At 38.8% G+C, this 24,109-nt stretch overlaps 1 protein-coding gene across 2 annotated transcripts in view; it reads right to left on the bottom strand.

Moving 5' to 3' along the window:
* The window catches only part of kirrel1a (kirre like nephrin family adhesion molecule 1a), a 45,326-nt gene that overhangs the window by 14,418 nt on the left and 6,799 nt on the right, over positions 1 to 24,109 (bottom strand). For both annotated transcript variants that reach the window (XM_017718842.2, XM_017718843.2), the window contains exons 2-7: positions 9,447 to 9,596; positions 6,712 to 6,861; positions 5,141 to 5,298; positions 4,181 to 4,331; positions 2,606 to 2,711; positions 770 to 918 (exon numbers count right to left, since the gene is read on the bottom strand). In XM_017718842.2, coding sequence (XP_017574331.1) covers positions 770 to 918; positions 2,606 to 2,711; positions 4,181 to 4,331; positions 5,141 to 5,298; positions 6,712 to 6,861; positions 9,447 to 9,596 — 864 coding nt within the window. The remainder of the gene's footprint in view (positions 1 to 769; positions 919 to 2,605; positions 2,712 to 4,180; positions 4,332 to 5,140; positions 5,299 to 6,711; positions 6,862 to 9,446; positions 9,597 to 24,109) is intronic.

Here is a 24,109-nt window from a genome sequence, read left to right as displayed (position 1 = left end):
ATAAACATTTCTCATAAACTGAACACAAAACAAATGTTTAACCCCTAGAAGTCAGAACTCAATATTAATTACTTCTCACTCATAGCTTTTCAAACAGGAAATTCTTTTAGAAATTTTGTTGTAAGTGTATGTTGCAGATTTGTGTTTGTAGTGGCAGAGATATTTTATAACATATTATTTCAGTTGACAAAATGTTATTGATGTGCATAGTCTTGTGTTGTATATATATATATATATATATATATATATATATATATGTATATATGTTCATCTACATATCTGTTGTTGCTGATGTATTAATCTTTTTTAAAATATAGAAATTGAAATGGTCTGAAATGTCAATCTCTTGACTATCTGTCCAATATCAAAACAGACTGTGAACCAGCATTAATCAGTTATATAAGTTATTAACTACATAATTCAATAATTAATTAATTATGCAATTATGTAACTAGTCATATGCAAAAGTTTTAACATTTGCTTTTGTCGGTTTTCTAAGTGAAAATAAGTTAACACATTTTTACAGAGAATAAACTCTATTACAATCTGCAGAATGTACTGCTATTAAATTGCTGAGGTTTTTTGGAAAAAAAAAAAACTTCAACATTATATCTGGCTGTACAGCTATACTGATTACATTTACTCAACAGTTTCCCATTCAATTTAATGAAGGGAATTAAAACAGAAGTGAATATGTAGTCTAACACCACTACAAATATGTTAAGACTGTTTGTACAGACAAGGTTAGATTCAGTAAGCTCCTCCTTACAGTGAACATCCACGAGTATGCTGACGTTAGTGCTCCCAACGGCATTGAACACTTGGCAGGAGACTGGCTCCGTGAAGAAAGAGTGGTCAGCCTTAGTGATAAACACACTCTCTCTTGCACCCTGGATGACCACACCACCCTTAGCCCATCTAACAGAGACAAATATGTGAATTAATAAAGGCAACCACTGGATAATGAGGCATGAGGTACATACACATTTATTATATTTATCATATAAGATAAGAGAGAAATAGCCAAATTTAAAAATACCAGGAAAAAATGACATTTTGGCAAAAATATCTAAGTGTGACTTTCTGGCCAACATTATGACTGTAATTTAAATCACAATTATTTTAAATAAATTAAAATACATTTGTAAAAATAGCCTACGTGAATTTTGGCATTAGCTGCTCTCTTTAAGTGAGCTAAGTAAAAAAGTAAAAAAAAATCCATGATTGTAAAATAAGTTTCAGTTCACTTTAGTTTTTGATAGTTGCAAAATTTAAATTTAAATGTACGCATTTGTACATTGCGTTCTCTTTTGATTGATCTCTTAAGCATTTAACCTAAAAAATACATAAGATGTATTATGCAATAACCACAATTTTTGGCCAAAAATCCCATCCCAATCCTCAGGGCCCCCCAGATGGGCCACATTTTCTCTCCATCCCAACTAACAACACCCATGTGAAATGACTGTCTGGAGGGCCCTAAGGACCAGGTTGGAAATCACTAGATTAAATAATCTACAGAAAGTTCTGTGTTATTATGTGAAATATTCCCACTTACAACGTATTGATAATGTAGGCTACAATTAAAACTGCAGCTCTTGTGATTGAAAATTATACTCAAATTCAAATTGTTCAAATTGTGATTTTTGATGTAAATACAACTAGTCTTTCAGCCCTGCTTGCATTAGTTATGTAATTGTAACTATAAAATGTAATTATAACAACCACAGATTTGCATTTTAGAGACCTATAAAGCGGATGACATCTACTTTTATGAGTACACCATACTGGTACTCCTTCTCCACACTAAAGTGAACATTTGTCTGTGGACATATTGTATGACACTAATCTAAGCTTTTATGCAAGAGATTTCAGGTTTTATTGATTTTATTGTTTTAAAAAGTTGCAAGAGTAGCTGATAGCTTGTACATCTGTAGTCAAGTGTTACTTTTTACAGTGGAACACAGCCTTTGTTACCTCAACATGCAGTTCAGTTTCTGATGGAATAAAATTGTAACATTTGAATGCAATGTATTTGGGTTTCATTGGAATGGAATCGATTTTAACCTACAGTTACTTGCAGAAAATATAAATAAATTATTAGATGTTGACATATTTTCAGATTGTAAGTCAAATAAATCCCTTTTTTATTTTTTTCAATGTAAGTTAATAGAACAAAAATCATCTGTTTCTTATATTCAGTTAAACTATTATTTTAAGGTCATGATGCATTATGGTTGCTGATGGTATGATTCTTTTTTATTTTAGTTTTCAAGCAAAATTTCATTATATTAAATAAAAACAAATGTTGTTTCCTGAAGAAGACATAAAATTCTACTGTCAATTCCTACTAAATACTGTCATGCATCCTAAGGACAAATTAACGAAAGCAACAGAAGGCTGTGGGAAACATACTCTTCAGGAGTGTCTGCTGCTGATGCAGGGGATTCAGTAGTGTCCCCTCTCTAACATGTAAACACCGTGTGTAGTAGGTCTGAACTACATTACATTTAAAACTTTGAAAAATGTTGATTTGAAGAAACTCGGCAGCAACATTTCTTGTTAAAAAAAAAAAAAAGCCTTAACACAATACAGAAAAACTTACTTATAGCCCATAATCGGAGGGTTGGCAGTGGCTTGGCAGGTGAAGGTCACTCTCTCTCCTTCCAGCACAGAGCGTGGCTCAATGGATAACACCACCACAGGAGGGTCTGTCCAGATAGGGATCATAATAATGAATGTACATTACAAATCCAATATGACAACAATGGCAAAAAAAGATCTGAAGTTGTGAGTGAACATATGAAGTATGAGGAACTTTATTTGAACTGGAGAGGTGCAGCTCTCTCTAAGTGCATAACCATGTACAACTTCTACTACTGTAAGAGACCACCCACACTGATGGATGGATAGTGGTCATGCTTGGTGCATCTGGCAGTGATATTACAATACAGAGCTTCTTAGTGTGGCAGTCCTAAATGTACATCACTGTTTCAAAGTTTGTACTCACTTTTCATATTTAATAATCGTTATTTTATTCAATAACACCTTATACGGTGTAGATTCAAGTACTATAATCAAGATACTAGAAAAAATAAGTTTTATGAGAACAAGTTAACATGATAAATATCTATTTACAGTAGTTGTTGGCAACTTATCTGCCTTGAGACTTTATCATTTTTTCAGATATGAGGCATTCTGATATTCATTTCATTATAATTTTATTCTCTGTGTTATAAAGCTTTCTTAACTGACTGCTTGTATTACTGTTGCTATGCCCATCAAACTTTCAGCTCAGGATGTTGGTAGCATTTGTAACACTTCTACTAACAGACAGAAAAGGTCAAAGGAAAACCTCAAAGCACAAACAAGAACATGTGAAAAATAATATTATTAAAAAATAAACTGGTTTCCCAGGATGCTCACTAAATGATTTGTTTGAAACTTAATGATATGAATGCAGGCCAGTTTAAATGAACAATGGATGTGGGGAAATGTTATGTAAATCTCTTCACCTAATAATTCAGGCACATTTATTGTCATTGCCATTCTCACTGCAGGTTTGCTCTGAGGAGCTCTGTGGAGTTTTTCCTCTACTTGGCGGAGTAAGTAGTGCATGGAGATGACTGTGACTGGCTTAGAGGCATGTTAATTATTATTTTGCAAACGGTCAGTATTTTGAAATCACCTATTGTACTGTTATATTCTCATCCAGGGGTGTGAAACTGGTTTCCTTATAGGCCACGTCTCTGTAGAGTTCAAAATTCCTCCTCAGTAAACACACCTGAATCAGCCTATCAGCTAGTTAGAAATGTCTTTGTGAATTGAATTCAGAGTCTTAGATGAAGGAAAGCACTAATCATTGCAGAGCTGCAGCCCAGAAGGAACACGTAAAATAAGTTTAACACTTCTGTACTAGACAGGCCCATGCACAGACATTTAAGGGGGCAAGGGACAGAGGAAAATAAAGAGCAAGGGCAGGGGCTGTGCACATGCTTGATTTATGGAAATCGATTCATTGTCATAGCTTCCTGTTTATTTGAAACCTATGAGACTTTAGAGCAGTAGCGTCATATTACAATTGTTTCATACATCTGAACAAAACTGGCTCTGTATTGGTTCTAACAGTGATTCCAGACCTCTGAACAGCAGCGTGGTGATTGTGGAGGGACGGACTCACGGTGAACATTGAGTGTGATGGTGGTGCGTTTGCCCATGGGCACTGCTGGGTTGGTGGCCACGCAGGTGAAGTTTTTCCCTGTGTCTGTGTCCACTGGAAGGACGGGCAGGAAGCTCCTCGTGGTCACACGCTTCCTGTCCGGGAGCACTTCCTGAACAGAGAGAACGTGTGGCTCATTCAGAAGTATATCTGTGTTCTGTGAATGGGCTGAGGTTTCAATAGAGAAAGAAAAATACTTTTTTTTTTTTTGGAATAAGCAAAGCCCATTTCATCACTGTCTTAAGAAGACCTTATAAATGTTTTGTTTTTTTTACACTACTTGAAAACGCCAGCTGTCCTTTACTTTGCGTGAGTACTTCATCATGAATGGACCAACAGGAATTCTGAAAAGTGAACCTCCTGAGTATTTTTGTATGGCAAATTAACCACAAGACCCAATGAGCCTGACGGCAAAAGTAAAATCATTTTAGCATGTTTCTCAGTGTGTAGAACTGGAGTGTTCTGTGTGCTACTGTGTTCACTATCACTGTGTAAAATATGCACATGGCTTCCTTTCTTGCTAAGTAGCACACTTTTTTCCAAGTCAGCATGTGGACTCTGCATAAGGGCAATTTGTTTAATCAGAGCAATAGCAAATGTCACAATCCTATTTGTATTTGCTTCCTCAAAAAGATCTCAGAATTATCAGCTGTGTAAGATCACATTCTTTACATGTCAAATAAGCACAACAACTCTTCAGCAATTACATTATTAATGGAAGAGAGCATTTTGTTAGGTTGAGGGTTAAGTTTTTCCTTTTATTTATTAAATAAATATTTTATTTATAGTTTTTATAACATTAACAATGGATCTGAATATTTTATGGTTGGTGTTTTAGCAGGTCTGAACTAAATAAGAGCACTTATGATGAGAAAAATGGGTTAAAGAGTGTGTGTGTTTGTGTCAGTGTGAGTCTCTTACTGTTGTGCTGAATGCTCCCTCTATGGGCAGCCCGTCTTTTTGCCATTCAATAGCAGCAGGGGGCTTGGCTCCGCGGGACACGCAGCTGAGGTTGTGGGGAACCCCTGCCGTGAGGAGGAGCTCCGGGGAGCCCTCAATCACCGGCTCATCAGGAGGAACTACACAACACATACACAGAGAACAGTCAGAGAACACAAAACCTACACGTGTTACACCTCTTGCTCAGTACACAGAAGAAACAGTACAGATGACACATTAAAAATACCAGCAAAAAAGTTTGTGCTAATCTGTGTTAATGCAATACTCTGGTGAAAAACTGAATTTACACAATTTTCCCCTTACCACAAAGTCCTGAATGTATTTATGGTACATTTATAAACTGAATGCCTAAATTATCACAGATGCAACGCACTGAGCTGTTAATCACAAATAGACTTGATTATTATCTCTGTCAGAAAAAAAAACCTTGTTTTTCAAAATAGTTACTTGGCAGCAGAAGGACAAAACATACTTTAAGTATACCTTAATGTAAAAACTCATTTTGAATTGCATGTCCATTCATCATACAATTTTGACTCAATGTAAACAGCAGCTGGTTAAAAACAACAAAAATGGAGATAGTGACAGCAACATAATGTTTTTTTTCTTTGTGACATTCTATGAAAGTGGGCAAAAGCACTTTTTTTCACTCACAAATTTAGTAATGTCCAATTCCCACATGCTAGCTAGGTCTGTCCCACAATGCTACCAAGCTGGGAGGGTGAAGGCTCCTGTATGTCACTTGAACACAATGCCACTGGAGAAGAACACCAACTGCCAATTCTGTCATGTCAGATTACAGATGGCCGTACTGACTTGCATTACCCTGAATGTTGCGGGGACAAGACCCTGTTCACACATGGAATTAACGTCTCAAGCGATCTGATCATAAGTGGACACCGAGACTTGTAGTCGTTCACACCTGACATTTCCATATTTCTCTAATGTGTCTCCAGTGATCACTGACCGGAATAAGGGTACCATCCACATTTACTATGTCAGTCTCTCACTGCGGTTGTTGTCATACAAAAATGTACCACAATTCTATATTCAAGACTCCTGGCCCAACAAAAGGGCACCACTGGGAAGTAGGGATGTATCCTAATTTGGATATTCGAGAACCCCTAAAGGCTCACGTGGCTAACCGAGTAACCACGCACATCCCTAGTGGGAAGCCTTGTTTCTTCCTGTACTTTTGCCCATTTTTATAGATAACAGTATGTCATATGGTGTCAGAAACAACATACGCAAGTCTAATTGAGACTACTTCACAACATAAGCTGATTTGTGGTTAGTGTGTGATTAGTTTTAGGCTGTAATTTACATACTACTAATTGATGGGGATATATTTCCTTTACAACTTAGCTACATTAGCCTCATAACTGCTGTACAAACCTAAAGACATAAATGTGAAACCCTGAACCTCATGATCACATGAGAGACTGACCACATCAATTCGGTTTGACAAAACCAAGGAGGTGTTTATTCAGCACTACAACCCATGCAGACCACATATACACAAGCACACTTACTAAGGACGGTGAGTTTGGCTCTGCGGGAGCGAAGAGCAGCCTCTGTAGCTTGACACTCATACAGAGAGTCATCTGACAGTTCAGCAGAGGAAATCTCCAAGTTGTACTGCCCAACGTCAACTAGCCGTAACACACGGTACCGTGGCCAGGCTAAAACACAGGACAAACACAATATAAACTTTCTATTGACCACACCATTTAGCATATATGCCTGTATTTTTCAGATAGTAGAATATAGAAGTTATAACATATTCAACAAACATGAATAAGAAGTATAATGGCAAAATTGGCTAATCCATTCAGAATCTTGTTACTTTGCCATTTACACTATGCATCAGGCAGGGGTGATAGGGCTTTCAGCAATAACAGAAAACTAACCTGAGGATGTTTTAAATGTGAGTTTGGAAAGATAACAGATATCTAAACAATTATTACACAACATCAATTAGCAATGGCATAAGTAATGCTATCGTACAGCCAGTTTACCACTGTCTCTGCTGGGGTGTCCCACACTGTATGGCATACGGTCTCAGGAAAACTCTCCGCATTTTCATACAGCTTAAAGTTCCAGTGGGTGACGTTTTTGAAAAATATAATACTTTTACATGCACACAGGCATCTATAGCTTAAAGGCCTTTGCTATTTGATGGAAAGCCCACTTTTTTCAAATATGTAAAGGACAAGGACATGGCGTTGTAACACAATCTGGTTGAGCTGAGTTAACTCAAGCATGTTTGGCAGTCTGTAGTTTCTCCAGCAGATGGTGATATTAGTATATAATTCACCTTTGTGTGCATCATTTAAAAAGAAGAAACAGCCTTGAACTCACACCAGAAGGAGCTCACAAATGCACGCTTACAGTAACAACTTTCAAAACAAAAGATGAAATGTATTACCAAAAGATAAAGCAGCTAGCTTTAACAAGGAGAGTAAGTTATTCTGAGCTCATGAATGCATGTGTTTGCAGTAACGCAAATTATAAAATTATAACGACAGTTAAAATCGATTTTAAAATATATTGTGGTGCTCAGTGTTATATTAGTAAATATGTGCTTTTATTTTCATTAGGTTTTCATTAAAACAGTTAATGTTCAAAAAAACATATTTGCTAAAAATAGAAGTGAAATAATGTCAAAGCTGCAGCGGACCACTTGTATTTGTTTTGTATTTTGTAACTAGAAAATATGTTAATGATTTTTAGATATCGCCCATGCCTATTATCACTCAGACCTACTATACACTTGTTATTTACAGGCTCTCTGTTGGTCAAAAAATTGTTGTTCTAGAAGTACCAACCCACATATTCAGAAGAGAGTATTGTGACATAATGTACATGATAATGATGTCACATTGCCCAGTCCTACATAATAATCAATCTTTTAATCCACAGAGGTCATGGATTCATTCTCAGTTTAGTTTTGAGCACCTAAAATGTACATTTGTAGACTGAAGGAGGATGTCATTCAGAGACACACTCGTTCTGATCAGATAACCCAGAACTGCACACATGCACACACCCAGCCATGTGTTTCTGCTCTCCACTAGGTGGCAGAAGAGTGAGTTCTCTGAGGCAGTATAAAATCTAGCAGCGTTATGACATGGGCAATTCTAGTTGCTGCTGCAAGAGAAATGACAGAAATACTGCCGTGGATTACATCATTCCCACTCTCTCTCCTTCTCCCTCACTGTCTTCTTCTCTTTCTTTTTTTTTCTGGAAACTGCATGAGTTAGCTGGTTTAGTGTATCTGAGGGCATTTGTGTATGTGTGCAGTGTTTGTGTGCTATGTTTATTGTGCATGTGTTGTGTCCATCATGTTTACTGTGTGTATTTTTATCTGAAGCATGGTGTGCGTGTTTGTGTGTGTGTGTGTGTGTGTGTGTGTGTGTGTGTGTGTGTGTGTGTGTGTGTGTGTGTGTGCGCTCACCGGTGCTCATTCACATGATTCTGTTTAAAAGCCATGGGACAGCGCAATGAAACATTACAACAATGCAACATCACAATCGGGGGTGGGGATAAGAGACAGAAGAAAGGAAGGGAAAGAGAGAGAGAAGTGTATGTGAGAGATAAAGAGCAGGAGTGAGAAAAACAGAAATATAGACAGAGAGACAGAAGAGAGAAGAGAAAGAAAGCAATAGAATAGACAGAAGAAAAAGACAAGTGAAAGAGGGAAAGGAACTGAGAGAAAAAAGGAAAGAGAAAGATAGAGAGGGAAAGACAGAAAAATGGAAAGAGAACGGGAAAGAAAGAAGGAAAGAAAGGCAGAAAGAAAGGCAGAATAGAGGAAAATAGAGAGACAGAGCAAGTTAGAGAAATACAGAGAGAATAATAGGAAAGAGAGGGAAAGAAAGAGAGAAAGGAAATAGAAGAAAAGAGAGCGGGAAGAGAGAGAAAGAAAGAGAGAACAGAGAGAGAAAAAGACAGAAAAAGAGGAGAGAGAAAGCATGGGAGAGAGAAAGAATACATTTAGAGAGAAACACATACAGAAACAGAGAGAATGGACAGAGGGAGAGACACAGACAGACAAGGAAAAAAAGACAGAAAGAGAAAGAGAGAGAGAGAGAGAGAGAGAGAGAGAGAGAGAGAAAGTAGACTGTTCCTGTACTTTGTTATAGCTAGCATTCCAAAACTACACTGACCTACCTGATGACATTCACCAAGCAAGATAACATAAGGAGAGAGAGAGAGAGAGAGAGAGAGAGAGAGAGAGAGAGATAGGGGTACTTTTATGACTAACCCCGGAGGTCTTCCCCAATGCCTAAGGCCAACCCATCCTTGGTCCACTGCACGATGCCCGAGTAGTTGAAGACCACACAGGACAGGACCACTCTCTGGCCAAGAACCACTGACTGGTCTGCTGGCTCCTGAGAGAACCGTGCCATCCACACTGCAAGAGAAAGCCTTAACATTAATGTCCTATTAATATCACACACACACACACACACACACACACACACACACACACACACACACACACACACACACACACACACACACTTAAGTATGCATTCTTAAAATGTGGACACTTAAAGTACAACATACATTTTTAAGCATGTGAATAATCCAACACCCAGCATTACATTAACATCTCATCAACATTCAGGCTGTGTTCACTCCAAGGACTCCAAGAGTTTGTGTGTGTGTGTGTGTGTGTGTGTGTGTGTGTGTGTGTGTGTGTGTGTGTGTGTGTGTGTGAAGGAAGGAAGCTGATCTGGATGTATGCCATGAAGATACAGTTCATGCCATTTTTGACACTTTAGGACACAGCAGGGTTGGACAGTGGTGTGTATACTGTAACTCACTGTAAGAATCATCTTGAGGAGACATGGGTGTAACAGAAATAGTAAACATAGGAATGTTAATTGTAGTCAACTTCAATCTCATAGCCTAATGCGCAATTCTACCGATTTCAAAATGTTTGCATAATTCAATAAGAGAGATACAAGCACTGTACACTAAAGAAGCAAAGTTGAGATACCAAACATGCCTTAAATGATCAGGAATATTTGAGGTCAGGAAAAAATTGTATACATTTAATCAGGAAAATCTGAAGGTCCTTATAAAGAAAAGCTGGACCCCTAAAATTCCCAGGTATATTACCTACTATGGCTTATTATTCAGTAACTACATGGAATTAAATGATGGCATACTTTTATGTTATAGAAACATGTAATAAAACTTCGGGCCTGCCAGTGGGCCCTGGATATTTAAGGGGTTAAAGAAAAGAATGAAAAGATGGCACTTAACGTCAATATGAAGAAAACAAAGGTTACTACATCAGAAAAGACCACTAACTTTACCACTGATGTTGAAGATGTGGACAGCCTGTGCCTACTTGGATCAATTATTAACAACAAAGATTCCAGCAGTTGAGACACAAGATGCAGATCAGCACTCTGCAGAACAAGGATGAAGGAGCTTAAAAATGATGTGTCTCAACAAAGATCAGAATTGTCCAGGCTGTGGTTTCAATTTCTGTTGGTCATTATGGTTGTGAAAGATGGACAAAAAAGTATGACAAGAAAAACTTATGCCTTTGGATTTCTTAGATAAAGAAGACCTTTAAGGGCAAAGAAAACAACTGGATCGTTGACCAAATTAAGCATCACCTTTTGCTCAAAGACCAGATGTCCAAACTGAAGCTCTCTTGTTTTGGATGGAAAAGACAAAAATTCATTGGTAAAAACAAAAAGACAAGTAATCCTAGAAGGCAGGAGGTAAAAGAGAAAGAGAGTCAGGGGAGTCATGAACAAGCCATTAAGAGGCCTGAAGATCCAAACAGAAGACGGGATATTCAAGAGACGTATTATCCACATGGTTGGCAGGAGTCAAAACTGACGATGGAACTGGAAATAACCAAAATTTGGAAGGACCATGCCTGAAACCTCCTCCTTCCAATCCAATGCCCTAAAAATGGCCATGTCTGCTTTGTTTCCTTTGACAAAGTTTTTGCAATCTTCACTACCACATCATCTCCTGCTTGTTCCTCAGTTCTATGTCAGTTCTACCACTGTCCAAAAGTGGGAGTGGCACCCAAGTTCTTAGATCTCTCCCCTCCCTCATACCACCATCATACATTGAAGGCACAGTTCAAATTCACCACATAACAAAGATACTTTCTTGTAAAACACATCTACACTAGATCAATGTGCCAGTGTGTTAATTAGTAACCCGGCTAGTAACCCAGCAGTCATTAGGCAGAAGGCAGGAAACACCCCGGACAGGTCACCAGTCCTGCAGTGAGCGAATCTGAGTTCACTGAACTTCAAATAAAGTTAACAGAATGTAAGACAAATTATTGTCCTGTTGAGTTACTATTAGAAGTTCACTGAACTCCAATTTGTAAGGCAACCAGGCTGCTAACTTTTTGAGTTGACCCATTTTTACAGTGAGGGCTGAATTCTCTACTCTAATGCTGCTTGCAGTGCTACTTGGGTTGCAAAAGGTCATGTGTGGGCACCAATAAACAATTACTTCTGAAGTACAAACTATGACAGAGTACTGAAGTGCCATAACTGAAGCATAATAGCAAGCGGTGAAGAGCGAATGAAACTGAGTACGGCTCTTTAAAAGGCTGGGATGAGGAATTTGTCCCTCGATACCGAATTCCAGACACATTTCTTCACCCGCAAAACACGATATCTGCCTAGGTTACGCCCTCTTTCTAACAAGCAACAAGACATTGGACACCCTATAAAACTTCAGGCCAAAGTCCGAGCATCAGCTCACAATGCGAGCTTTCATTCGAGATCCTGTGTTGTGTATCTTTAATTGGACGCAAATCAAGAATGTTGTAAATTAAGTAAAGGCAACTCAGATTTTCCCCTCGCATTTTTTCCCTTCTGCGCTCAAAGCTTCTCTCTTTTTCAGACTCGCGGCTGTCCTGACTCCTCATCCTCTTTGTCTATCTTTTTTTCCTCTCCTTTTCTTTCTTCCTGCTTTTTTCTTCTCTTTCTTTCTTCCTTTCTTTCTAGCTTTCTTTCAATGAAATGACTTAGAGGATTCCCTGCTGTTATCTGTTATCTTAGAAAACAGAGGCACTGTCGCTGAGGCCACGTTAAAAAGAATAAAGCCATGCCGTCCATCTTATCGTGTGCTTCCGTGGCATCACTCGCATTCTTCTTCTTTTTTTTCCTTATTATTTTCCTAAACCCAATCCTGCTTTCTATTTCCGTGTCTTGCTCCCTGGTTGGAGGGGGTTTGGAGACGCACTGTCACAACCCATTTATCACATTAAATAGCAGCCCTCCAGCCCTCTCTCCCTCTCCCTCACTCTCTCTCTCTTCCTCTCCCTCTCTTTTTTCTCATCCCTCCAGCATTCCTCTGTAGGTCCCCGTCTCGCTCACTTTCTTAACAACTGGCATATGCCCACTCATCCCCCAGTGACCTAATGTGGCTCTCTCATTCTCTCTCTCTCTCTCTCTCTTTCTCTGTATCTCTTTCTCTCTTTTGTGCTATCCTCGTGGTACATTTATAATCACTTTGAATGAAAGGCAATGAAACCAAATAAGTGGAAAAAAAACACGCTAATGACCACAACACAGCGCTCCCAGTAAATACTATCATGGCAGACAAAAACTCGTTCTGGCAAGAGAATAAAATTGTGGAGCATGAAGAAAAAATATCATCAACTGGAAGTAAAAAGTGGAGTTAAAAGCGGTATGCAAGAGGTGGAATGCCCCTGGTCAAATGACGTTTTGCTGATTTTGTAGGTGAAACGAAATTACTACATCCTTTATAGAGAACACACTTAATATGGCAATTTAGTGCACTTTTTTTGCTGAGTTTAACATCTTGGGGGGAAAGCCTAAAATGTGACTTTACAAGCCACTGTTGACTCTTTTTCCAATATGCTAAATTCAGCAAATAAATAGTAATTGTGCATTAAAATGTGCAGAAGAGTGTTCCCTATAGAGGATGTGTTCACTTGTTTTCATGTACAAATTCAACAAAACATGGAATTTTACTAGGGGTGCCTAAACTTCTGTATACAACTGTGTAATAACAGAGCTGCTGGATCTCTGCCTCATGTGTGCTGCACTGATGATACCATAAATCTTTTGTCATGGAATCCTACTCGGATCCACCAACTCACTTCATGGGAAATGTGCATATATGCATTTATAAAATCTGTTCAAGAATGAGGCACCACAACTAATTTATCACTGTCGTCACAGATGAAAAGCTTCTGTTTTCTTGTTTTGTTAGCATTGGAAGAACCCAGATGATTGCTTAGCCTTTGCGGTGTATAATTTTGAAATGCCACAAAAAACAGCACAACTTCCATCATTAGCTGAAGAATTTCAAATTAACATTTGCTCTTTACCACTTCTAAAACCAAAAAAGTTTCAGTTCTAAGGTGGGAAATAAGATGATGTTTATCATGATAAATCACATCACGATCCTATTTCCTGACCATGTAAAGGGTATCGTCAGGATGTACAGAACACTGAACAACTGTATGTAGCATATGACATTTAAGACCAGTTATAGAGACCCTGTAAACATCAACAACCAGTGTATAGTAAGTAAGTGCTACATCAAAAGTAGAGGCAACTGGCTATTTAACAGCAGTTGCAAGATTATGGTATAGGTGCAGGAGCGCAACTCAAATACAGTGCAAGTACAATTTGCTAACTAGTGTTATTTATGTAATACAATAATAACCATCTTTCTATTGAAAATCCCAAATAATTAGTAGCTCATAGAAAATCAACCCATGATTTCATTACCTTAGTTTTCCTTCTTTTATACAGTACTTCTGTCTTTTGAACAAAATATATTGAACTCAGTCTTTTTTGTGTGGCACTACTGTTTTAGTGGTGCTAATCTAAACAGATAAAACAATAAAGTAAGTGTGTTACATAACACATATAATAAAAATGCTTTCAGTTATTGTCCTGTTATATTTTAACTATGTCACCAGCACTGTCATAATAATGTGTAAAACAGTCATATAAACCAAAGAAATGAATCAAAACACTACTCACTTAACCTAGGCCGGGTTACAGTGACAGTGAGATGAGAACTGTAATGATTTAAATCAATTGGCATATCAATAATTAATGGCAGGGTGCACTGGCCATGCTTTGCCATGTTGCCCTGAAGTCATCTGTGAATTAGTGATGGCCATTCTGACTAATTTTGATATTTGAACATCTGTAAGAGTCAATTATAAGGGTATTTGATTACCTGTGGGGTAGCAAAACAACACACGTGGCTGGAAATAATATATGGCTGTATGCTTGCTGTTTTAGGTCACTGCACCGGTGTTGTGCCGAAGTTTAGCAATACGTTTCAAACAGGTTTCATTATTGAAAATGTCTGATTTCAGATGGATTTCATGTTTGCACTTGTGTTCCAAAGCAGCATAGTGTAAGATGTATATCTACTTGAAAAATTAGCAAATTCACTATATTTTACAGGCCTGTTAAAACATTAAATTTACTTGTTCACATAGTTACAAAATATTTTTAGTTTGATTACAGAAAGTGAGGAAAATATATTTGTCACAATATGGGCCACTAAAAAAAACACTGGCCATTATATTTTTTAACAATGAACAACAAAGAGGTAAAAGCAAGTCATGAAGCCAGAGCAAGAGAAAAATGGGTGAAGATAGACAGTGAGAGAGGAAAGAGAGAGAGAGAGAGAGAGAGAGAGAGAGAGAGAGAGAGAGAGAGAGAGAGAGAGAGAGAGAGGGCTTGTATAGTGTTCATTATGTGGGTTATGCTGCAGTGACAAATTTAGAGTGTCCTGATTTTCTTGAGTCACTGATCCCTGGGTACCAGCAGTAGTCCGCTCCACACTGCCAGTGCCCTGACCGCACAAAGCCATGGTCGCAACGCACGCACACACCCCCAACAGCATTCACACACACCACTCCGACCACACTTACACACCACACCAGCATGAAGCACACATCACTTGACCAATCTGAGAAAACAACCTCTCATCAGTGATCACTGAGGCTGCCCTCTACGTCTAATCCAGTTCACCAAAATCACTGTTGTGAACCAGAGCTGTAAACCTTGGGCCTGACAGCCATACAGCACAGTGTTGGCACACACTACTGTGATTTACATTACAGCGTATGCACAGTTTCTGCATTTTGTTTGCTTGGTTAGAAGGATCAGGAACATCAGCTGTCAACAAGCTCGTCTCTCACTTTAATTAATGATAAAACACGATAAACACTCTTAAAACCCCAGAGGAAAATGTTATTGCTCAATAAGAATTAACAGTGATTCCCTTAAAACTCCTTTGAAGAAATAAAATGAAAATGAAAAATGTAACAACGTCATCATTTTTGACTGTAAACATAAAGACTCTTATCCTGCTCAACTGGGAGAACCCCCTCTGATTACATATCTTGAAGGTGGAAGAAACCTTTCAAAAGCTACAACTGCTTTGTGAATTTCTGAATGAAGCTGAATATCTTAATACAGCTGCGTACTTACTGTCTTAACATCATCACTAGAGCAAAGAGAATGAATTACTCAAACTGCTAAAGTTAGCAACATAGTTGCTTACAACACATGACATGATACAGATGATCCTGAGCAAAATACATGCCTAGTCTATGTCTATTCATAAGTCTATTCAAATGCATGCCTATTCTATGTCTAGCCAGCTTTGAGTGTTCTATCTTTATCCTGTTTCAAAAAATTCCCCAGCTTCATAAAACAAGAATGAGCTAATTATAACCATGCAATCCAGTTACTCAAGATGGACAAAACATCAAATTGTGATTACATTGCTGGTTATTGTGACTGTTGTATAAATAGGGCTGGACAATACTGAAATATCACAGTATGATATTTTAGTTTCCCTAGTATGTAAAAAAATGCACTTGTGAATCCTTTTTTGGATAACCTTAAAAATCAGCCTGCATTATTTTGACCACAACTCTTTTCAATTTTTATTGGGTTCAGCATCTCATCAATAAAGTTGCGTGTGAAAATCCCTTAGACATCTAAGATAACAAAATGCTAACTGACAATATTAACTTATTGATGCCAAAAATATGTTGAAACAAAAATGTAATTATAAACTAACATGACTATGACCACTATTTTATTTCTGTTTTATTTAACCAAGTATGTAACCCAATCACAGGCACCCTGTGTCAGTGTCGGTGCTTCTCAGTGACACAGCGCTCATTATGATGCAGGTTTATTTAATCTCTTTATTCACAGCGACTTCAGCAAAAGAAAAAAAATATTTGTAGCCTGTTAAAGCAACACTATGTGGGATTAGGGGATTTATTTATTTATTTTTTTTTTATTTTGATGAAAATATGGGCTGGAGGTTAGGGAACCAGCCCCCTTGGCTGACAGTCCTTGACTGAAGTGCCCTTGAGCAAGGCACCTGACCCCCAATTGCTCCCCGGGCACCGTGGATAGGGCTGCCCACTGCTCACTGCCCCTAGTGTGTATGTTCACTAGCGTGTATGAGGGTGTTTCACTGCACGGATGAGTTAAATGCAGAGGTCTAATTTCACAGTGTACAAACACAGTGACAAATGGTTGTATATTCAATTAAATTTATGCATCTTCATCAAAATACTACATTTTAAAACAAAATTTAAAATAAAACTTAAAAATGAACACTGACAATGTAAATAGCAATCATTAAAACTCCCTTGGAATGCTCATATGTTACATCTGAGCTTGGTCAGAGCGTTCATAACACACTATTAAATATCTGATGATTTGTGGAGAGCTGATCTGCAAGTAGCAGAATTCTGAGATACATTTTAAAGAAGCCCAACACTGCCACAAAGATTAAGCAAACTAATTTGTCTATTTTGCAACAGCTCCCATAAACATGAGACAACGATAAAAGACAAATTGCATGTGGTGAGGACAGTTCTTTGTTCTCCTATGTAGAAGAACTGAACATCTCTAATTGCTTTAATGACTGGGTAAAGTATATCGAGACATGGTTATCCAGATCTAACCTGACCATTGCAGCTACTATCATAGGTTACATACATCTTATTTGAAACTGTCTAAGTCATTTGACCTCAAAGATGCTGGCTGTTATAAATTCAGCTCCTCAGGCATGTGACAGTTTCTAATTAGCTAGAGTATCAAAGAGAATTTCAACTAATGCATTCCTATCACCGTCTGGAACTGATCAGAACAGCCTCAGCATTTTCCTGTTTTAGACCTCTCAAAGAGATGCAGGTCCAGACTGATTTATGGAGAAAATCCAAATAAACGGAACCACAGAGACTGAGATGACAAGCAGCATTTCAAAGCATCCACTGGCTGCATATATAGGCTAACTATAATTACACATGATGAATTATTCCAAGAACACTGCGCTCAGTTTACTTCTGATTAGTTATTAGAAATGTCCTGTTTGAATAGTTGACTGATGCCTGTTCCCATTTACCCTCAACACCATTCTACATAGTCATCAAATAACTCACAGTTTGAAGGTACTCTCTATGCAGACACATTTTAAAGCATCCAAGGCATTTTAAAGAATACTTTCTGTTTAATGTGTTAAACTCACTAAATAAGAAGAAACTGTGCTTTAAAATGCATAGAAGTGTCAATTGTTGAGGGGTACTCAAACTTTTGCACGTGACTGTAATTTAGGCTACTGTTATCACAATAGTTCTCTTTTATAGGGTATATAACTCTCAGTACACAAGGATAATAACAGTGCATTCACCTGAGCACAAATTAATGTATTATATTCAACTATGCTTGGCTAGAGCAGCATGTAGTGATGGCATGACGCCACTTCTTTCTTTCCAATACCAATGCTGAAATTTTGAGTATCAGTAAAAACGGATATGTTTTTTTTTAAAACAAATAAGCTATTTGAAATTACAGCATGTAGAAGGGAATGGATTGATGTGAAGGCTCATTGCCGAGAAACTTACTGACTTCTTTTCAGAGGTGGTGATAGGAACCACAATGTCTACAAATACATTCAAGTTATTTACTATCCAAACCTACCAGTGAACCTACACATGTCTCCTGAGTTGATGTAATGTGAGTATAATAATGTTAATGATAGTTAAATACAGGGTAAATGCAAAACCTGAAAGTTTTCTTTACGGGCTATTTTGCTTTACAGCCTCCTGCACAATCCTCTCCACCATGAATAAACATGAATGTTTTTGGCTAAAACCAAAACTATCACAAAAATCGCCATATCAGGAATCAGGCCATGCATTCCTAACCATCTTCAGACGTCTGGTTCCTATCACCACCAGTGTGAACAATTCTGACTCAGCAAGTTTCTCTAAAACATAGCATTTCACATCAAACCAGAGTGAATGATTTTGTTTATATACCAACAATTTAATTATGTAGATACCTTGAAATTGCCCTTTGAGGTGATCATATAAAAGTGAGCTATCATGCTTCCATTATTCAAACACTACTAGTCCACATATAGAAATATATAGACACATATAGACACAGCTTACGTCATATAACAGCATGATGGACATTTCAGAAAAGATTCGTTACAGGATTGGATCTGATAGCGTTCTTTTCCTTCCGATGTCACATTAAGTATTTTCTGCTGATATCAGCTCAATACAGACACCCATCGATACTGATATGCCATCCCATACAGCCTTGGCTGCTATTTAGATATTCTGTTTTACAGGATTAGTAATTCATAAGAAATGAGGAAAATAACAGTGCATTCACTTTTAGAGCAAAATGTACATTTTTACTTTTTATTAAATATACCAGCCTGAATCCAAACTGTGCATTGTGTGATATGATCAGTTATGGTGTTTTGGTCCTGTTTCACTACTTTCTCTGTAAAGTACCAGTTGAGCAGTTTTTCAGACATCTCCAGCACTGCTGATGTGCCAGACTATGAATATGTATTGGAATGCCACAGAGAGCAAAAAAGATGATGTCATCCAGAAATAGCCCCCTCCCAGAGGAGGAGATATAATTGGCTTGGCGCCGCCCACTTCCTCGGAAAAGGCTACAGCGCTTTGTTTTATATCTTTAGACACGACTTATCAGCAGAACTGCAGCTTTATTAGGAGAATCAGCTGCAATCTAACTCTCAATCTAAATAAAACAAGTTCCTATGTAGATTTTTATTCAGTGGCATTCAAAAACTCACGAACCAACACTTGTATAATGTCTATCCTTAATGTATGACTGTTATAACCTTGAGAAAGTTGTTGTTCTTGCATCTGCAGTGGAATAATGCAAAAGCAGTGCTCTTAACAAAAGGTTTCAAGGTCTAAAGAAATGCACTTCAGCGGAGGAAAGAAAAAAAAACCCGGACACTAATGTAAATGAATGCAAATGACTAACATAGCCCTGTTGTTACAATGACTAATGAAGGTGTGTGCTAATTCTTCAGCTGCCCTCTCTGGCTAATGCTCAAGACTAGACAGCTGTGTGACTTCATGCACTAGCCACAGTCAGACAACAAAGGAGTGTGTCTGGTCAAGGAATACGTCACCTGCTTCAGTCAAGATGCTACACGCTATAGCCTGGAGAAATCTGCATCTACTCACATGAAAGCTTGATACTAATACTTATAAGAATGCTGGCCTGAAGTTGTATCTCCTTAATGATTTTCTTTGACTAGTGTGTCGAGCGTGTAACATTTACAGCTTGTCACATTTTTTCCCTCTGTGTTCAACGCTTTATCATTTATGATCGAATGTCATAATCAATGCTGCATCACTCAGTTATAATTATTTTGTCAATAATTATTGCCCCCCTCATTTATTCATCTCTCTGCTGTATTCCCTCTACCCATCCTTCTGCCCCTCATCCCTCTCTCTCCTGCTCTTCACTAGCCAATCCCGCCACTTCGCACTGCTGGCCGTGTTCCGTCACCATAGCAACAGCTGACGTATGCAAAAAACTACCCAAAAAGTTTTTTTGCTTGTGTGCTGTGTGAAAGTGAAGAGTGTGTGTGTGTGTGTGTACGCTTCTCTCCTTTTGTTGTAGTTCAGGAAAAAAAATATGCTAATTATGCTTCCTCAACACCTTTGCTGGCTCTTTACACCTTTCTGTCTGTCATTTCTTTTTTTTCCTCCAGGTCTGTTTTGGGTTCTTTGGGTTCTTAACTAAACGATAACTACTGCTGTTCACTTTCCTCACAATGTTTAATACTACTTAGGCCAGCTCTGCTTAAACACAGACATTTGAAGGTGAACAGGACTAAGTCTGCTCTCTTTGTAATGAAACATGCTGGATATTCTTGAAGTAGCCTGATAACCTGTTAGCTGTCTTGCAAGCTGTTCAGCTTAAACCTAGTTAAACCAACCCTTTTACCTTGTATACACTTTCACTTCATATACACACAGTTTACATCACATACATGCAATATATAACCACACACAATCCTGCTGGTGTGGGTTTCCTCTCTTTTGTGATGCTCACAAAAGCAAGTGGTATTAGCACCCCATGGTGAAGAATCATTAGCCTGCCAAACAGATTCATATTGTTCTGGTGAGACCTTGTTTATTATTCAAACTGTAAGCTAATAACTCAGCTTATTCACTGAGAATGTACAACTTAACTGATTATTTGTTAATTCAGTAATCAACTGTAATTGCACAATCAACTATAATCGAATAATCATAACAGCCATAGTCTATAAATAAAAAGCAAGCTGATCAGAATGAAGAGGAAGTCAAATGCACTCTTTTCTGTGGCCTGCAATAATATGCTGATTATTGTGATGACTATTCAAGTAATCACAGTTTTAAACTAAAGAATAACAAATGTCGCATAGTAAAGTTGGAAACCAGGAGTTCAGGATGATGTCAGCAGGAAATATTGGAACGGATACTGTAGGGGAAAAAAACTAATCTCATGTCATCATGTAACAAATCTGTCCTGAAATATGACTCACGCACACTAAGTTAGCTGTGTGTTTTGTACTTGTTTCTTGTATGCCGTGTATCCCTTTGAGCATGATAGCCTACTTTTAGATGCTCATCTAATGTGAAGGGCTTCAATTAATAATAACTAATAGCTCTAAGCTAAGCATTATTTTAACTCATCACTGCTAATTCGCAGTGAAGGTAAATTTTAATCCAAAAAGTTTATTGAGTTTAACCGAGTAACTGTGTCAGCGCTAATACATTTACTACTGTTGAGATATGAATCTCTGATCACGCTAACTGCTGACATGGTCAGATAGATAAAGAACAGAGTCACTAACAGATCTTGGCCCATTCAGAAACTCACGTTTATCTCTCACTGCAACTGGGTGCTAGAAAGATGAGCACTTATGATTCTTTTTACATGTCTCTCTCTCTCTCTCTCTTTTTCTCTCACTCTCCACACCACTTTCCCTCAACTTATCTCCTTTTGTCTGCAGCTTTGGCCATCATTTCTCCTCTTCCATTTTCTCCCACTTCCCTCCCTCCCATTTCTGAGAAAGAGAAAGAGAGAGAGAGCAAAAGTGAGCTCTTTCCCCATGTCACTTCACCATTCTGTACTTCTTTGTCTCTCTCTCACCATTACACACTCTGTCCTCTCTCCCTCCATCCTCCTCTCTACTCTCTCTATCCCTCTCTCTCTTCATCCCCTCCTTCTCTTTCTTTGTCCCTCTATCTGTGCAGCTCTGTCGTTGCTATAGAAACAGATCTATTTGAAATGGGAGGGAAAGAAAATTATTTCTCAGCAGTTTCCCCTCTTCCCCCGTTTTTCATGCTCTCTCTCTCTCTAGCTCTCTCTTTTTTCCTTGTCAGCTCCCTCTCTCCTTCTCTCTCTCTCTCTCACTCTCTCTTTCTGTCTCTCTCTTGACTAATTTTTTTAATGTCCTTTTATTCACGTGAATCAATGTTGCGGCTATTGTTGCCATGGCCACTGCAGGAACATTGACACAATAATACACACAGTGGCCATGGCAACCTCAAGGGTCAGCACTAGAAAGCTATGCAACTGCTTGAAGTCGAATGTCCACTTCAAATGGCCCGAGACATGAAGTATTAGCTAATAGCTCACAGACGTCCACTGGACGCACTAAATATTAGGTTCTCTAAATAAATATCAAGGGGCCAGGAATTCCATTGTGTGCAATCCATCCATCATCCTAAATATAACTCACTTGAGCAAACTCAGCCCTCTTCATGTTTATTTGTCTAACAGACCAAAGACAAGTTAATGGAAGGCAAACCCCATACACACATCTGTGGAATTCACCTTAAACAACCTTCTGCATCGATAAGTGAGTAACAGGGGTGACTAATAAGATGGTTGACCATGAGTAACTAGCCAAGAGTCATTAATGTCTGGTACAACCAGACAACGCAGCATTTTTACAGTATACGGCTGAGCCATTACACAAACACTGCAAAATGCGCAATGTTCGTTCTGTTAGCGCTTGATTGGTTGAGCCATCGAAGTGCATGATATCTGGGCTCTCCATGGCCTCATAGGGCGAACAGTTACAATGCCTTTATTGTAGGCAGCCTAGTTGGCTCCAGAACTGTGTAATGTTTTTTTTCCCCACAGGCTAGCTGATTGGACAGCTCCGGCTATCAGCCCTCCCCGATTCGAAAACTTCAGAGAGCGAGAAATGACATCATCATCATCAGCCACATTCCATTGCGGCAGGGGCAGAGGGGGAACCAGCAGGGAAGGGCGTCCAAAAAAATTCACCCATAATATGCGTGTATATATGCAGATGCACACACACACACACACACACACACAAGACAGATGAGAGTCTCGAGAAAGTGTCTACAGTACAGAGTGCCTCTTCATCATGTGCTGCCTTTTAATTCATGTCCTCCATCTCTCTCTCTCTCTCTCTTTCTCTCTCCCTCTCTTGCCCCTCGTCCTCCAGTCTTCTGTCTCTCTCTTTCCTTCCATGACCCCTCCCCCTCAGCTCTGACTAAAGGAATGCAAGAAACACATCTGGAACTTATTAGAGAGAGGGAAGGGGGAAAAGAACTGGGGGGATGGAAAGAGGGAGAAGGGAAAAATGAGAGGACTGAGCAAGCGAAAGAATGAAAAGCAGACAGAGAGCCAGAACAAGAGGCCTCCACAGCAAACTCCTTTTCAGAAACAGAGGGGATGAGTAGGAGAAACAGGAGAAAAAGGGGACGAAACGTGGCCGAAAGCGAGGGAAAAATGGACAGTGAACGGCACGCTGTTCGTCTGAAGTGGGCCAGGCATGTTCACAACGATTTCTCCACCCGAAAAAAAAATGTGACTGAAAGGGGGGAAGGGGTTCAAAGATTTGCAGTGACGCCTAGCCTTTGAACTTTTCTCTCCCCCCTTACATTCATTGCAAAAGAGGGAGCCAGAGAGAGAGTCAGGGTGCAAACCATCCCCCTATGAGAGCAGTCAGGCATGAGTAATAACGCCTTTCTTTCCCTATGGCCGAAACCACTCCCCTCCTCTCTCTCTCTCTATCTCGCTCCCTCTGTCTCTCTGTCTCTTGCTCCCACATTCTCTCTTTTCATTCCCATCCCCCACTACTCCTTGACAAAAACTCATCTTTGTCAAATTTGCCCCTCGACTTCACCCACCTGTCCCCAGGGCCCCCTTTTCTTGGAACCACACCTCCACACAAACACACACTTACAGTCTGTGCATGACTAGGAGAAGTTCTAAGCACACTCTTACAAACACAGGTTCCTTAAAGGCTCTTGACTTTAATGTAAGCTTCCCTGAAAAAAAAAACTTCCTTTTTATCATAAAACCTTTATTTCATGCAGAGGTTCTTTAAACTTTAAAAAGGTTCACACTCTCTCCCATCTCACAACTTTTTAAAGAACCTTCCAGAGGCAGACAGACATAAAACCTGCACTAGCCACTCGAGCCACAGAGTCCATGAACACTGTGGCCCAAATTATAAATTAGTAAACAAGTACATTCCAGTACTAGTCAGGTGTTGCTTTTTGCTACGCAGCCTCCACGTCCACTC

Source organism: Pygocentrus nattereri, chromosome 2, assembly GCF_015220715.1.
Source record: "Pygocentrus nattereri isolate fPygNat1 chromosome 2, fPygNat1.pri, whole genome shotgun sequence".
NCBI classification, from domain to species: Eukaryota; Metazoa; Chordata; class Actinopteri; order Characiformes; family Serrasalmidae; genus Pygocentrus; species Pygocentrus nattereri.
The sequence above is the reverse complement of the archived record's forward strand: the minus strand, read 5'-3'. Positions and strand labels throughout refer to the sequence as shown.